The 15,756-nt window shown below is 41.5% G+C and overlaps 1 protein-coding gene across 1 annotated transcript in view; it reads left to right on the top strand.

Annotated features, from left to right (window-relative positions):
- LOC108514562 (olfactory receptor 7E24-like) overlaps positions 1-13,123 on the top strand; it is a 41,218-nt gene extending 28,095 nt beyond the window's left edge. Inside the window, 1 exon segment of the mRNA XM_017850853.1 lies at positions 12,463-13,123. Within this exon segment, the coding sequence (XP_017706342.1) occupies positions 12,463-13,123 (661 nt within the window).
- The last annotated feature ends 2,633 nt before the right edge of the window (positions 13,124-15,756 follow it).

Here is a 15,756-nt window from a genome sequence, read left to right as displayed (position 1 = left end):
CGAAGCCTGTAATCCCAGCACTTGGAGGCCGAGACGGCGTATCAACGAGGTCAGGAGATCGAGACCATCCTGGCAACACGGTGAAACCCGTCTCTACCAAAAAATAACAAAAAAATAGCCAGCGAGTGGCGGCGGCCTTAGTCCAGCTACTCGGGATCTGAGGCAGGAGAATGGCGTGAACCCGGCGAGGCGAGCTCCAGTGAGCTGCAGAATCTGGCCACTGCAACTCCAGCTGGTGACAGGAGCGCAGACTCCGTCTCAAAAAAAAAAAAGAAAATTAGGATTTTAGTTTTATTAGATCATTTTGCATGGGCCCATAGGTTGCTTTGTAATGAATCTTAAATGGCTTCATTTTTTAAAATCAGAATGTTAACTGTTACACAGATCACTGTCTTTCCAACATTAATGAGCATGGGAATCACAAATAGTCTTGTTAAACCGTAAACTCTGATTCAGTAGGTCTGGGGTGGGGCCTGAGAGTCTGCATTTCTAACCAGCTCCCAGGTGATGTCAATTCTGGTGGTCCATGGGCCACGCTTTGGTTAGTGACGCAAGACTACACTTTAATAATTTAGTATTTACCAAGCACTTTAATACCTACTATTTTGGTAATATTCAGAATAATCCTGTGAGGTAGGCAAGGTGTTTATTATTCTCATTATAACATATGAGGAAATTGAGGCAATAATGGCTAGCCAGAGAATGCTAGGACGCACCTTACTTGGAACTCAGCCTCATACTCTCTGATTCCTTCATAGGAGATATGCTAGTCCTTTAATCATCTATGTTATTTCTGGTGACAAGAACTGTGCCTTGGTCATCCATCCCTGTGTCCCCTGCAGTTTCTAGTGTGGTGTTTGGTACATGGCAAGCATCTGATGATGTTTATTCCAAAATTTCTTTTTATATCCCACCCATCACTATGTAATCTTCTGGGTGCTTTATTTTAAATTTATTATTCTAATTCTCACACTAACTCTTTCAGGCAGGGTTATTAATTGCATTGCACTGTGTGGAAAATAAGTCTCAGAAAGGCAGAGTGACCTGTACAAGTCTACCTAGATAAAAATGGGAGAAAAGGTAGAATTTAAATCCACACCTGCCTTATAAAGGAGCCCACAGTGTTGTATTTTATATTTTTCATTATGGATCCTTGCACAGATGATACAATGAGGAAGTACTTTTCAATCAACTATTTATTACTGATACCCAGATTGTCAAAAGTCTTTAGAAAGTTGATTGTGAGAATAATCGTTGGTCTGCCCAAGATCTCTGAAGATGAAAAAGGCTGCCCTCATTTTCCTTCTGCACATCCTCACAGCTGTTGTAACTTCTATCTGCAGCTTTATACCAAATGACAGAGAATAATTATTGGGATTGGAGGTCTCTGTCTGTAAAGAAAAGAAACTTGTTCTGATGTTCCTTCTATATTACACAGTTGCTCAAATTTTTAATCAAAGGGTTGTTAGTCAAGAAAGAGTGCAGAAAAAGTTAGTGGTCTTGTTGGTGCCCCCGAGGATGCTCTGAGTAGATGTTAGGAAAGAATTTTATGCCACAGACTCACAAAGCATTTGAGTTCTTGCTTTCTGAAAGAGCCAGCGTTCCTACCAGAGCAGGGTCTTTCATAGACATTAAGAGGCAAGAGGGATCTTTAAAAGTCATGTGCTGAGCCTGATCAACTAATTAATGTGGCACTTTATTTTATTTATTTTATATATTTTTTGACACGGAGTTTCACTTTTGTAGCCCAGGCTGGAGTGCAACCGCGTGATCTCGGCTCACTGCAACCTCCGCCTCCCGGGTTCAAGTGATTCTCCTGCCTCAGCCTCCTGAGTAGCTGGGATTACACGCACCCGCAACCTCACCCGGCTAATTGTGGCACTTAAAAATATGCCTATAAATTCTTTCTCATTGTAAGGTGGGGTCTAGATCCCCTCTCCTTGAATGTAGGTGGCTTGTGCTTGCTTTGACCAGTAGGATACAGCAGTTGTGAGGCTGTGTAACTTCTGAGGCTAAGACATTAAAGACCATGAAGTTCCTACCTTGTTTACTGAAACAATCATGCTTGGGGTCCAAAGTCTCTAAGGAAAAAATCCGACCACCCTGAGGCAGTCATGTTGTGAGGAATTCCATGCCACATGGAGAAGACATGTGTAGGCGTTCTGGTTCACAGTCTCAGCTGAGCCCAGCCCTCAAGTCCTCCCAGTCTAGGCACCAGACGTACCAGTGAAGAAGCCTTCAGATGACTCAGTCCCTCAGCCACTTGTATCATCCTTTGTTTTTGCATCCCAGATGAGGCCTCAGACATTGTGGAGCAGAGATAAGCCATCCTCCCTAAAAAATGTCCCAATTCATGACCCATAGAACCCAGAGGCATAATAAAATAGTTTTTGTTTTACACTACAAAGTTGGAGATGGTGTGTTATAAGTCAATAGGTAACTGTAGCAATCAGTCAGAATTCTTTAGATTGGAAGTGAAAAAGGTAAACTCCGACTAGTTTAGGAAGAAGCGAAATCTACTGGAAGGTGTACTGTGGCAGCCACGGGGCTGTGCCTCACACATCCCTGATTGTGAAAGCGTGATTGGCCGATGGTCCCAGCTGCTGCACTCAAATCTATTACTGTGTTACACTGAATACAAGTGCCCCATAAGCTTAGGTGTGTCAGATTTAGCAAATAAAAACGCAGGATGCCCATGCAATATTTGGGACCTATTTTTACTAACAAATGATTCATCATTTATCTGAAATTCAAATTCGAATTTAACTGGGTGTCCTATATGTAATCTGGCAATCTTACACAAGTTGCTCCCAGCCAGTGAGTGAATGTGGCAAGATTCTGTATTGGGCTGTTCTTGGGAGACACAGGACTCCTCTGATAGGTGACTCTGGCTCAAGGATTCGCCATCAGACTTGGTAAGCTTTCTTAGAACTGCACTGCAGCCCAAGACTCTTCCACCAGACCTTTCCCCTTTATTCTTCTCTTCACAAAGATTAAACCCTCTTCTTGGTCTGATGGCTCTCCCAGCCTTCTCTGTCTCCATCTACATTTTCTCTCACATTTTCTAGTATAAGACATAGATTAGACATTTTCCCTAATCTATGTCTTGCACTTCTAATCTCACCTAAGAACTGCTCATAGGACTCAGAATAACACAGCAACTTCACATTAATGAAAGTCTGAGTAACTAAATCACAGGAAGAGCTCTGATGCAACTGAGTGTCAGGAACTCAAATGCCTCCACATCTCCCTCTCTCTGTTTCTCTTTTATGCCTCTCATGTTCCATCCGTTCATTCTTTTGGCTTCCTCCATCTGATAATGGAACATGGTTGTCAAAACTCACAAATTTCACATCTTGCAACATTCACCATCAGTGAGGTGTTTACTTACTTCCTCACTTTGAGTTTGAAAAATTGAGGGAAAGGCTCTGAGTGGCCTTGCATGGGTTAGATGCCCATCTCCGGACCAATCAGCTATGGGCAGGGGTAGAATCTTTAAGAATATGGGCATGGTGGCTTATGCCTATAATCCCAACACTTTGGGAGGCTGAGGTAGGAGGATCACTTGAGGTCAGGAGTTCGAGATCAGCCTAGCCAACATAGCAAAACCCTGTCTTTACTAAAAACACACACACAAATGAGCTGGGTGTGGTGGTATGTGCCTATAGGAGACTGAGGTAGGAGAATCACTTGAACCCAGGAGGCAGAGGTTGTACTGAACCGAGATTGCACCACTGTACTCCAGCCTGGGTGACAGAGTGAAACTCCATCTTAAATTGTATGTGTGTGTGTGTGTGTGTGTGTGTGTGTGTATAATTTCCTGTGCTTGCAAATCACATGGTTGCAATTGAAGGAAGAACTATTCTCAAATGGACAGAAGGGGTTGGATAGACAATATCATAGTAGGTGGGTATCCACTATAGCCCCTGAAATACTGTGGAGGATCAGCTAGACTTACTGTTGTACATAAAAATTCAGAGTTAATTAATAGTTGATTGAATCCACTGGATGATGAGAACTGAGTTCCCACAATGTAGCATGGATACTCTGTGGTAGAGTCTTTACATATATTATTCTTTATAATCTTTGTAACAAACCCCATGAGGTAGTTATTATTCCTTTGTTATAGATAAGGAAACTGAAATTCAGGCTATTAACAACTTACTCAAGGTCATTTAGTAAATAGGAGGGAGCTAGGTTTTGAAACCAGGTCTCTGCTTTCCCATGTCTTTCTACTACTCGTAGTGGGTTGTTCAGTATTAAGTGTAATCACAATGGGATAATTGGATTTTCGTCATTATAACAGATTGCTTTGGTGTGGTATATGCATAACTCCAAATTTTATTTTCTTGCATGAAAAATTAAGCCTATTTACTCCTTTGAAGAAAAATTCATAATTTTGAATAGACATACTATGTGTTAGGTGCTGGGCCACTGTCTGTAAGAGAGACAAATATAAATAAAACTTGTCTCTGCACTCAAACAACCTTAACAGTCTGACCTGAGGGTGGAGGAATGGGCAGAGTACAGATATGTTTATAAACAACCCAAATAAGATAATGTTGGAATCAGCAATGTGTTAAGTGTGGGATATGTGTGAAACTTTCCTTTTTTCCTAGTTGAATAACTTGATATTTAAGAACTTTAAAGAACTCAGAAAAGTGGTATTTATATTTGGAAAATAGTTTCTGTATTTTAAACATTGCCCCGTATTTTATACATTATATTTCACTCTTTGAACATTATTTACAAACTTACAGAAGAGGAAATAATAACACATTATATACTATTTATTCTGTTATCTTGCCAGATACTTAACATACTTTATCACATTTAATCCTCACAAGAGTCCTGCTGCATGTGTGTAACAACTCTCATTTGACAGAAGAAAGAGTTGAAACCAAGAGTTAAGTGAATTGCTGAACATCCCTTGCTGCTACTTGTAAGTGGCAGGATTTGCCCCTGGGATGTTTGATTCCAGAGCTCATACTTTTACTATTATGCCATTTGAGATAGCTTTAGCTATATAGATGTTTACCAACCTATGTGTGCACACAAATACAGTCACACATATATACAGGTTTTCTCTGGAAATACAGCAAGCGTTGCTATCTGGCCTGTGCACATGTTGACCCTTCTGCCTGAACAGCTATTCCTGTGGCTTTCTGCGTAGTTGGCTTCTTGTCATCTTATGGGTCTCAGCTTAACTGTTAACTCCTGACTTTCTTTTATTTATTTATTTATTTATTTTTGAGACGGAGTCTTGCTCTGTCACCCAGGCTGGAGTGCAGTGGCCGGATCTCAGCTCACTGCAAGCTCCGCCTCCCGGGTTCACGCCATTCTCCTGCCTCAGCATCCCGAGTAGCTGGGACTACAGGCGCAGGCCACCTTGCCCGGCTAGCTTTTTGTATTTTAGTAAAGACGGGGTTTCACCGTGTTAGCCAAGATGGTCTCGATCTCCTGACCCCGTGATCCGCCCGTCTCGGCCTCCCAAAGTGCTGGGATTACAGGCTTGAGCCACTGCACCCGGCCTACCTCCTGACTTTCTATATCTCCCATTGTAGAGTTATGAATATCAGAGTTCTCCTCCCACTATCAATGACAACAAAACGGAACAAAATATATGAGGCAACTGTTGTCAGTCAGTGGACATTAGAAGTCACAGGATTGTGAGGCTTAACAGAAGAGAAACTTACAAAATGATTTGGGAAGAGACTGCAGTTCTCTGAAGTTTCGTTGAGTGGAAGAAATAGAAATAGAGTTTGGGGCTACTGAGGTGGCCAGAATTTGTGGGACAGGGTACTGGAGAAGAGAATACTGTACAGAACAGGAACTTTAAAAATATGCATAGAGAACCCATTGGGTCTTGAATACTAAGCTACATATACGCAGGGTAAGACTATACAAGGCTTAGCAGAGAAGAGTTCCTGGGGAGCTGAGAAATGATTCCAGAGGTCACCCAGTGCTTGGAGATGTTCACATTCCAACCATTCAAAGTGAAGCAATCCCATTGAAAACTCAGAGAATTTAATTGAGATGTTAAAAAGACCACATTTTAGAATTAAGGATCATTGCCTGAAGTAAGGGCAATTCTAGACCCACCCTAAAAAGGCATAAAACTGAGCCTCAATAGGATCAAAATGATCTGCTAGTAGCTTAAGTGCGTGCTAAAATAAAACTCCATGCTCTTCAAAGGAAAATATAGTCTAAGCTCTCCAATTCAGCTGGTCCAATGTATAATAAAAAAATTACTAGATATGAAAAAAGCTAGAAAATGTGATTCACAATCAGGAAAAAAATTGTCAATATAAATAGTCCCAGAGATAACATGGATATAGGAGTTAGTAGACAAAGACTTTAAAACAACTATTATAAATATGTTTAAGAATTTGAAGGAAAGGTGGACAGAATGATTGCAGAGATGAGGAGTTTCAACTCAAAAATTAAAAGTATAAAAACCAAATGACAATTGTAGAACTGAAAAATATAAGATTGGAAATGACCAATTTACTGGATGGGTTAAAGAGAAGATTGGACACTGCAGAAGAAAGGAGTGATAAACTTGAAGACAAATCAAAAGAAACTACAAAAAATTGATGCACAGATGAAAGGAAGATTGATAAATAAATAAACAGAATCGTGTTGACCTGTGGGACAATTTCAGGTGATATAAGGTATATGTAATTGGAATCCCTGAAGAGTATGAGAAGGATTGAAAAACGCTTTTGAAAATATAAAGGTCAAAATGTTTCAAATTTGACAAAAGTAAATGTTACCATCTAAGAAGAAGCTTTTCCTGACTTATTTATTTACCCCTGTCCTCCATCCCTGTTCTAGCTCACAGCCATCTCTGCCAAAGGAGAAGAGATTAAAGCTACTTTGGGGCTGACAAAAGGAAATAGGTTACCAGGGATCCAGGGAACTAAACACAGTATGAAGCCCTATTTCTATCCAGATCCAACCATCCAATAAATAGGACAGGATGTTGGGATAATTTGGAAAACACTTTCAGCTCTGGCAGGTTTTGTTGTTGTTGTTGTTGTTTTTTCCCCTCCCTTAAAAAAAAATCACCGTCTCTGCAGAGCAAAGGCACAGATGATGACTCTGGTCAGAGGGCCTGGGATGCTAGTTCCATCCAAGCCTGCCCTCTGCTGGTCAGATGGAGCCATATCATAATCTATGAAAACAATTTGGGAGAAAAAAAATCATTTGAATCTTTGCTCTTCCAGGCCAGGCAGAATCATTCACTGGTTGTTCATTTTTTCCCTTTACTCAGTGTTGAAAGAGAGAGTCACAGAACTTGTATCTGCACCAGCCCTGCTGCTTATTAGCCAAGTAATCTTGTGCAAATCAGGTAAACTCTGTGAGCACCATTTACTTATTAATTCAGTATTCAATATTTATTGATGACGTACTGTGTTTCAAACCCTGTGTTGGGCTCTGAAAGATATGTATCTCTTGCCCTCTTCCCATTTCCCCAGTTAAGCCCTTTCTCGTTGGTGCCCTGGGGACAATGCCATTTTTAGTACTTACCATGGCAGATTTCAGTGATTGTTTGCCTCTCTCAGTAGGCTCTGAGCAACTCGAAGGCGGGGCCCATGTCTGTCTCATTCAAAGCTGTATCCTCTCCTCCTAAAACAGTGTCTAACCCTTGATAGGTGCCCAGTTGATGTTTGATGAAGGAATGTAGATGTGGAAGAAATGTGAACCAGAAAATGACTTCTATGAACTTCATGTATTATGGCTGCTGCTTTCTGGATACATCATGGTATTTAGTCTCCCTCATGTTATTATCTGCCATTTATCAAATACTGACTTCATTCCAAATGATGTTCTGTCAAATCTGATATGTTTGTCTACCTACCTTTCTTCTCACAACAGTCATTTGGATAGCTGACATTATGTCTGTTTTTCACTCCAGATGAATTTCAAAGTCATTAAAAACTTATCTAAAATTGGCGGGGAGCAGTGGCAGTTTGGGAGGCCAAGGCAGGCAGATCGCTTGACTCCAGGAGTTCTAGAGCAGCCCGGGCAACATGGCAAAACTCTATCTCTACAAAAAATACAAAAGGTTAGCTGGCATGATGGTGCAAGTCTATAGTCCCAGCTACTCAGAAGGCTGAGGTGGGAGGATCACCTGAGCCTGGGAGTTCGAGGCTGCAGTGAGCCGTGATCGCACCACTGTACTTCAGCCTGGGTGACAGGGTGACACACTGTCTCAAAAACAAACAGAAATTTATCCAGAAACTGAGTTGGGAAGTGACAGAGAAAGATTTCGACCCAAGTGTTCTGATTCCAAAGTGCTTTGCTTCCCTCTATGCAAGCTGCCTCTCTAGGGCTAGTTAGATCCAGAGAACTAACTTTCTTGCCACTCCTCCCAGAGTAAGATGTGGCAGGCTGCAAAGAATCCCATGGCATGCAATGACCTAAATTAGATGGTGCTCAAGGGCATTTTTTGGGCTACCCAGGGCCAAAGGGGGACTGGGAAGGAGTCTTCGCAATGTCTGGGGTCCCTATAATAATAAGATAGTGAGCACCCAGTGCTTTGTGGGGCAAGGAGCTCTCTTGTTCCTCCTAACATTGGTCAAGCCCCCTTACATAAATGAATGTGTCATTCCTTTGCTCTTTCAACAACATTTATAACCTCTTTCTCTGCCCTTAACCACTGAGTGTGGATCAGTGCAGCCTCCACCATCCATACTTGCTATTGTTCAGCCAGCATAACACATGGAACCCACAAGGCGATGAAGAACGGTTTTCTCTTTCTCACTCAAGAAACCCACCAAAGTCTCATGTTGACTAGAGAATGGTTAGTGCTTCTTTTACTCCACTGAGTTCACAGGGTGTGCTCAGCCTTTGTCCTTCATGCTCATGAATGCCCTGAGGGTCTCTTGGGAGCCTCTCCTGTCCTCTCCCACAGCTCCCTGTGGTCTCAAATGCCTTTGCTCAGCCTTTCACTCCCTCCTCCCCTAAGCTTCACTTTTTTTCCTCCTTGGCCTTTGGCTTGAATTATCATTCATTATGTGTTGTGGAGCTGTGGTGGGGTCCCTGAGGTGAAGAGGGGCCGAGGCGAGTAGCCTCCGAGCATATTCCTTTGAGTTGGGCTGCAATGGCCTTCACTTCTTTTCCATACCTCCACTCAAATTACAAAATCCTCTGTTGTATTTTTTTTTTTTTTTTTTTGGGCAGGGTCTCACTCTGTCACCAGCTGGAGTGCAGTGGCGCAACCTCAGCTCACTGCAGCCTTAGCCTCCGGGGCTCAAGCGACCCCCCCTTATTCAGCCTCCCAAGTAGCAGGGACTACAAGCACTTGCCAGCACACCCGATTTTTTTTATTTTTTGTAGAGACAGGGTCTCACTATGTTGCCCAGGCTGATCTCAAACTCCTGGGCTCAAGCAGTCCTCCAGCCTTGGCCTCTCAAAGTGCTGGGATTACAAAAGGGGAGGCAGTACACGAATAGGGTGTGGGTCACAGAGATCACATGCTTCACAAGGTGATAGAATATCACAAAGCAAGTGGAGGCAGGGCAAGATCACAGGACCACAGAATGGGGCGAAATTAAAATTGCTAATGAAGTTTCGGGCACTCATTGTCATTGATAATATCTTATCGGGAGACAGGGTTTGAGAGCAGACAACCTGTCTGACCAAAGTTTATTAGGTGGGAATTTCCTGTCCTAATAAGCCTGGGAGTGCTACAGGAGACGGGCTTATTTCATACCTTTGGCTTAGACCTTAAAAGACGCTGCCCCCATGGGGCCGTTCATAGGCCTACCCTCAGGGGCGCATTCTCTTTCTCAGGGATGTCCCAATATCGCAGGGTGTGTACACACCTGCTGTGATATTTTTCCTCTCCCTGTTTGAATATTAAGAACAATATCACAGGGGGGTGTCCACCCTCTGCGATATTGGGAGTAATATCATCCTCTGTTTCGCCAGATATTGGAAACATTATCACAAAAAGGTGTACACCCCCTGTGATATTGGGAGTAATATCATACTCTCCTTCCCTGGATATTAGAAACAATATCATAGAGGGTTAACAGCCCCTGCGATATTGGGGGTAACATGTTCGGTTTCACAGAACATTAGGAAAAATATCACAGCAGGTGTGTACACACTTTGCGATATTGGTAGTAATATCATCCTCTACCCCCCGGAATATTATCAGCAATATCACAGGGGTGGTGTGCACCCCCTGCGATCATGGAAGTAATATCATTCTTTCCATCCCTGGATATCACAGGAGGGGTGCACATCCCCAGTGATATTTGGAATAATGTCATCCTCTTCTTCCGTGGATATTAGGGACAATATCACAGGGGGTGGACACTTTCTGTGATATTGGAAGGAATATCATCCTCCCCCCCTAGATATTAGGAACAATATCACACGTGGTGTACACCCACTGTGATATTAGGAAGAATATGACAGGGTGAACACCCACTGTGACTTTAGGAGAAATATCTCCCTAAAATGTTACAAATATCACAGGGTATACAGTAATATCTCCCTAGGATTATTACAAATAATATCACATGGTGTACACCCACTCTGATATTAGGAGTAACACCTCCCAAGGATATTACGAATAATATCACAGGCTCCTACACCTCACTAGGACATTAGGAGTAGTACCTCCCTAGGATATTATTGAATTAACATCACAGAATGTACACCCATTATGTGCACCCACTGTGATGATTAGGAGTAATATCTAACTAGGATATAACAAATAACCCTTGCACAACGTGTACACAGATGATGATCCCTGTGACATTAGAGAAAATGTCTCCCTAGGATATTATGAATAACATTACAGAGCGTACACACATGGTATGCATCCACTATGACATTAGGCATAATAACTTTCTAAGATATTACGAATAACATCACAGAATATACACACATGGTGTACTTCCACTGTGACATACATTAGGAGTAATAGCTCCCTAGGATGTTACGAATAACATCAAAGTGTGTACATACATGGTGTACACCCACCGTGACATTAGGAGTAATTTCTTCCTAGGATATTATGAAAAACATCACAGGGTGTCCACACATAATGTACACCCACTGTAATATTAGGAGTAATATCTCCCTAGGATATTACAAATAATATCACAGAATGTACACCCACTGTGCTATTAGAAGTAATATCTCCCTAGGATATTACGAGTGATATCACAGGGTGTACACCCACTGTGATACTGGGAGCAGTATTTCTTTAGGATACTATGAATAATTTCACAGAGTGTACACTCACTGTAATATTAGGAGAAATATCTCTCTGGAATATTACGAATTATATCACAGAGTGTACACACATGGTGTACACCCACTTTGATATTAGGAGTAATATCTTCCAAGGACATTACGAATAATATCACAGAGTATACACCCACTGTAATATTAGGTGTCATATCCCCGTAGGTTACTATGAATAATGTCACAGGGTGTACACCCACTGTATTATTAGGAGTAATATCTCTGTAGGATATTACAATTAATATCACAGGGTGTATGCCCACTATGATATTAGGAGTAATATTTCTCTAGGATATCAAAAATAATATCATAGGGTGTACAACCTCCACCTCCCAGGTTCTAAGGGATTGTCCTGCTTCAGCCTTTTGAGTAGCTGGGGTTACAGGTGCCCCCCACCACGCCTGGCTAATTTTGTACTTTTACTAGAAACAGGGTTTCACCACGTTGGCCAGACTGGTCTGGAACTCCTGACCTCACGTGATCCACCAGCCTCAGCCTCCCAAAGTGCTGAGATTACAGGTGTGAGCCATCACGCTCGGCCAAGAGTTATATATTCAATTAACTTCGAAACACAGCTCCCATACTTGAGTGTGCATTTACTTTTATGGAGAAATGATGTCAGAAAACCTAAGGATGATAATAAATATGAAAAGTAACTGGAACATAGAAAGGTCTTCTGACTAAGAGCTATAAGGTTTGATTTTGTTTTTAGATAGTATGGTCCTAGCTCTTGTATAATGCTTATAAATATTCTACATCAAATGAATTTGTAGCACAGTGTCAGAATAAAATAAAATGTATTTCACTGCTTCTTAATTTCTTTCAATTAGACTGAAATCTTTTTCTTAAAGAGAGAAGAACATTTTTTATTGCATTTTATTTTTTTCTGAAAAGAGTAGGCTGTATTTTACTGAGATCATGGATTTGTTACATGTTACATTTTGGTCTTCTAACATTCTTTGGTGGATTTTCTCTAAAGTAGGTATGTAGAGAAAGAGTTGAAGAGCAAAAGAGTAAATCATGTAATAATTCTGAGATTTTTGGGTTTGTCACAACTGAGAAATATTGCTGATGGTGTATGGTCCTCAAGTGTGAAAATGTTCCTTGTGAATTTCTTGTATCCAAAATATACACACAGCATTAAGGGCTAGTTTTTATCTTTTATTTTTCCAATCGTCTTTTCTTCTCAAGGTGTCCAAGTCACACAGAGCCACAGAATCTCACAGGTGTCTCCGGATTCCTCCTCCTGGGACTCTCAGAGGATCCAAAACTGCAGCCCGTCCTCGCTGGGCTATCCCTGTCCATGTAGCTGGTCACAGTACTGGGGAACCTGCTCATCATCCTGGCTGTCAGCTCTGACTCCCACCTCCACACCCCCATGTACTTCTTCCTCTCCATCCTGTCCTTGGCTGATATCAGTTTCACCTCGGCCACGGTTCCCAAGGTGATTGTGGACATGCAGTCGCATGGCAGAGTCATCTCATATGTGGGCTGCCTGACACAGGTATCTTTCTTTGTCCTTTTTGCATGTATAGAAGACATGCTCCTGACTGTGATGGCCTATGACCGATTTGTGGCCATCTGTCACCCCCTGCACTACCCCGTCATCATGAATTCTCACCTCTGTGTCTCCCTAGTTTTGGTGTCTTTTTTCCTGGGCATATTCATATATTTAGATAGCACTATGCTTGGTTTTCTTTCCACTTCAGGGATCCTTTTTTGTTACTCTAAAATTGTCTCTTCCATTTTAAGAATTCCATCATCAGATGGGAAGTATAAAGCCTTCGCCACCTGTGGCTCTCACCTGGCAGTTGTTTGTTTATTTTATAGAACAATATTGGAGTGTACCTGACTTCAGCTGTGTCACCATCCCCCAGGAATGGTGTGGTGGTATCAGTGATACACGCTATGCTCACCCCCATGCTGAACCCTTTCATCTACAGCCTGAGAAACAGGGACATTCAAAGTGCCCTGTGGTGCCTGCACAGCAGAACAGTCTAAACTCATGATCTATTCCATCCTTTTTCTTGTGTGGGTTAGAAAGGGCAACCACATTACATCTCTACATCTGCAAATCCTAACCCCTTGGTCACATTAGTTTTGTTGCTTGATGGCTTTTATTCCTTTCCACATTTCCTATGTGAATATTGCTTTCTTCATTATGCCTTCAACTGGAAAGGGTGAGTATTCTGGGATCCTTTGTTTAGCATAAACATCATGACTGAATCCTCTATACCTGGGAGGCCTCCTTTAGTTTCTGAGCAATAACCCTGTCATCCAGGTGAAATCACAACCACCTTTATATACAGGAAGTCCCCACTTCATTTTGTAATCCCCTGAAAATTGACTTTATGGAAACAATGTATAGCAGGTCCTTCAACACCAATGTTTTGTCCAAAGTTGTTGAGTTATAATGTTGATGAAGAATAAGCGGTTTCGCTCTACAAAATTTTGCTTAAAGGTGTAGTTTCGAAGAGACTTTCAAAGATGCTAAGTGAGGACATACTGTACGTCAAATTCACATCCTTTTCCACAGTTCATGTGGAATTTCTTTATAAACTGCTTTTAGGGAATCTGTTTAGGCAGGTTATGTGTAGAGATCCATGTCACCAGTCCTCAATCTTGGCTTTGATTGAAGTCACCTGGGGAGCTTCCAAACGATGAGGCCTGGGTCTCATTACCTGAGATTCTGATTTACTTGCACCTGTGTGGGCATGCGGTTTTTTTTTTTTTTTTTTTTTTTTTAAACACCAGAGATGGTTCCAATGATGAAGTTCCTAGAGGGATCAAGCTCCAATGAGTAAGAACAGAAATTAATTGTAATATAATTTCTTCAAATATTATCTTCAAATGCATTGTCCTTTAATACCATACAGATTTTTATTGTGCTGTTCTTGCTTACCACTTGGCATTTTCATTTCACAATTGTTGAAGTTGTACATTTATACACACATTGATTGCTGTTTTATTTCACACTTGTATATACATAAAACGGGAAATAGAAAAGAATAAAATGGTCACAGTATCCCTAAAGTTTCACATTCTGAGACATTTTAAAAATATTTGTTTTTTAAAAAAATTGTTTCAATTAAGACACTGTGGTATACACACACAATGAAGTGTTATTCAACCTAAAAATGAATAAAATCCTCTCTACTGCAGCAAAAATGGATGAGATTGCAAGTCAGTATATTAAGTGAAATAAGCCAGGCGCAGAATGACAAACATTACATGTTCTCGCTTATATGTAGGAACAAAAAAGAAAATCTTGGCCAGGTGTCGTGGCTCATGCCTGTAATCCCAGCACTTTGGGAGGCCAAATCAGATGGATCACTTCAGGCCAGGAGTTCGAGACCAGCCTGGCAAACATGGTGAAACCCCAGCTCTCCTAAAAATACAAAAATTAGCCAGGTGTGGTCGTGTATGCCTGTAGTCCCAGCTGCTTGGGAGGCTGAGGCAGCAGAATCGCTTGAAACTAGGAGGCAGAGATTGCAGTGAGCCAAGATCATGCCTCTATACTCCAACCTGGGCAACAGAATGAGACTCCATCACACACATACACACAAAAGGAATCTCATGAAAGTGGAGAGTATAAAGGTGGTTAGCAGAGGCTGGGAAGAAAAGGGGTGGGATGGGGAATGAAGAGAAGTTGATAATTGGGTACAAAAATACAGAAATATGGAACTTATGAGTTCTACTGTTTGATAGTACAGTGTGGAAATTTTAGTTCATAGGAATTTATTGCATATTTCCAGATGGCTTGGAAAGAAGCCTCCTAACTTTCTCATTATGCTGGTTTTTAAGCTATTACGTTTCTGCTCCAATCAAACCATTCTATATGCTTCTTTTTGAGGCTAGATTGGGACTCTTGAAATCATGCTATCTATCTATCTATCTATCTATCTATCTATCTATCTATCTATCTATCTTTTAAATTGAGACAGAGTTCTGCTCTTGTTGCCTAGGCTGGAGTGCAATGGTGCGATCTTGGCTCACCACAACTTCTGCCTCCTGGGTTTAAGCGATTCTCTTGCCTCAGCCTCTCAAGTAGCTGGGATAAGAGGCATTCGCTACCACTCCCAGCTAATTTTGTATTTTTAATAGAGATGGGGATTTGCCCTGTTGGTCAGGCTGATCTTGAACTCCCAACCTCAGGTGACCTGCCCCCCTTGGCCTCTCAAAGGGCTGGGATTACAGGCTTGAGCAACCACGCCCGGCCCATGCTGTATTTTTATCTGCTATTGTTTGTTTGTTTTTAAGCCCAGAAATAACTTCCCATATATATGTTCAAATAATTTTTAACATATGTGCCAAGAAAGTCCATTAGTGGAAAAGCAGCCTTTTCAACAAATGGTGTTAGAGAAACTTGATTTCCACATGCAGAAGAATGAAGGAGGACCCTATGTCACACCAGATGCAAAAATTAACACCAACCAGATCAAAGACCTAAGCCCAAGAGCTAAAACTATAACATGCCTAAAACAC

This window comes from Rhinopithecus bieti, unplaced genomic scaffold (assembly GCF_001698545.2).
Source record: "Rhinopithecus bieti isolate Rb0 unplaced genomic scaffold, ASM169854v2 scaffold_30846, whole genome shotgun sequence".
Lineage (NCBI taxonomy): Eukaryota > Metazoa > Chordata > Mammalia > Primates > Cercopithecidae > Rhinopithecus > Rhinopithecus bieti.
The sequence above is the reverse complement of the archived record's forward strand: the minus strand, read 5'-3'. Positions and strand labels throughout refer to the sequence as shown.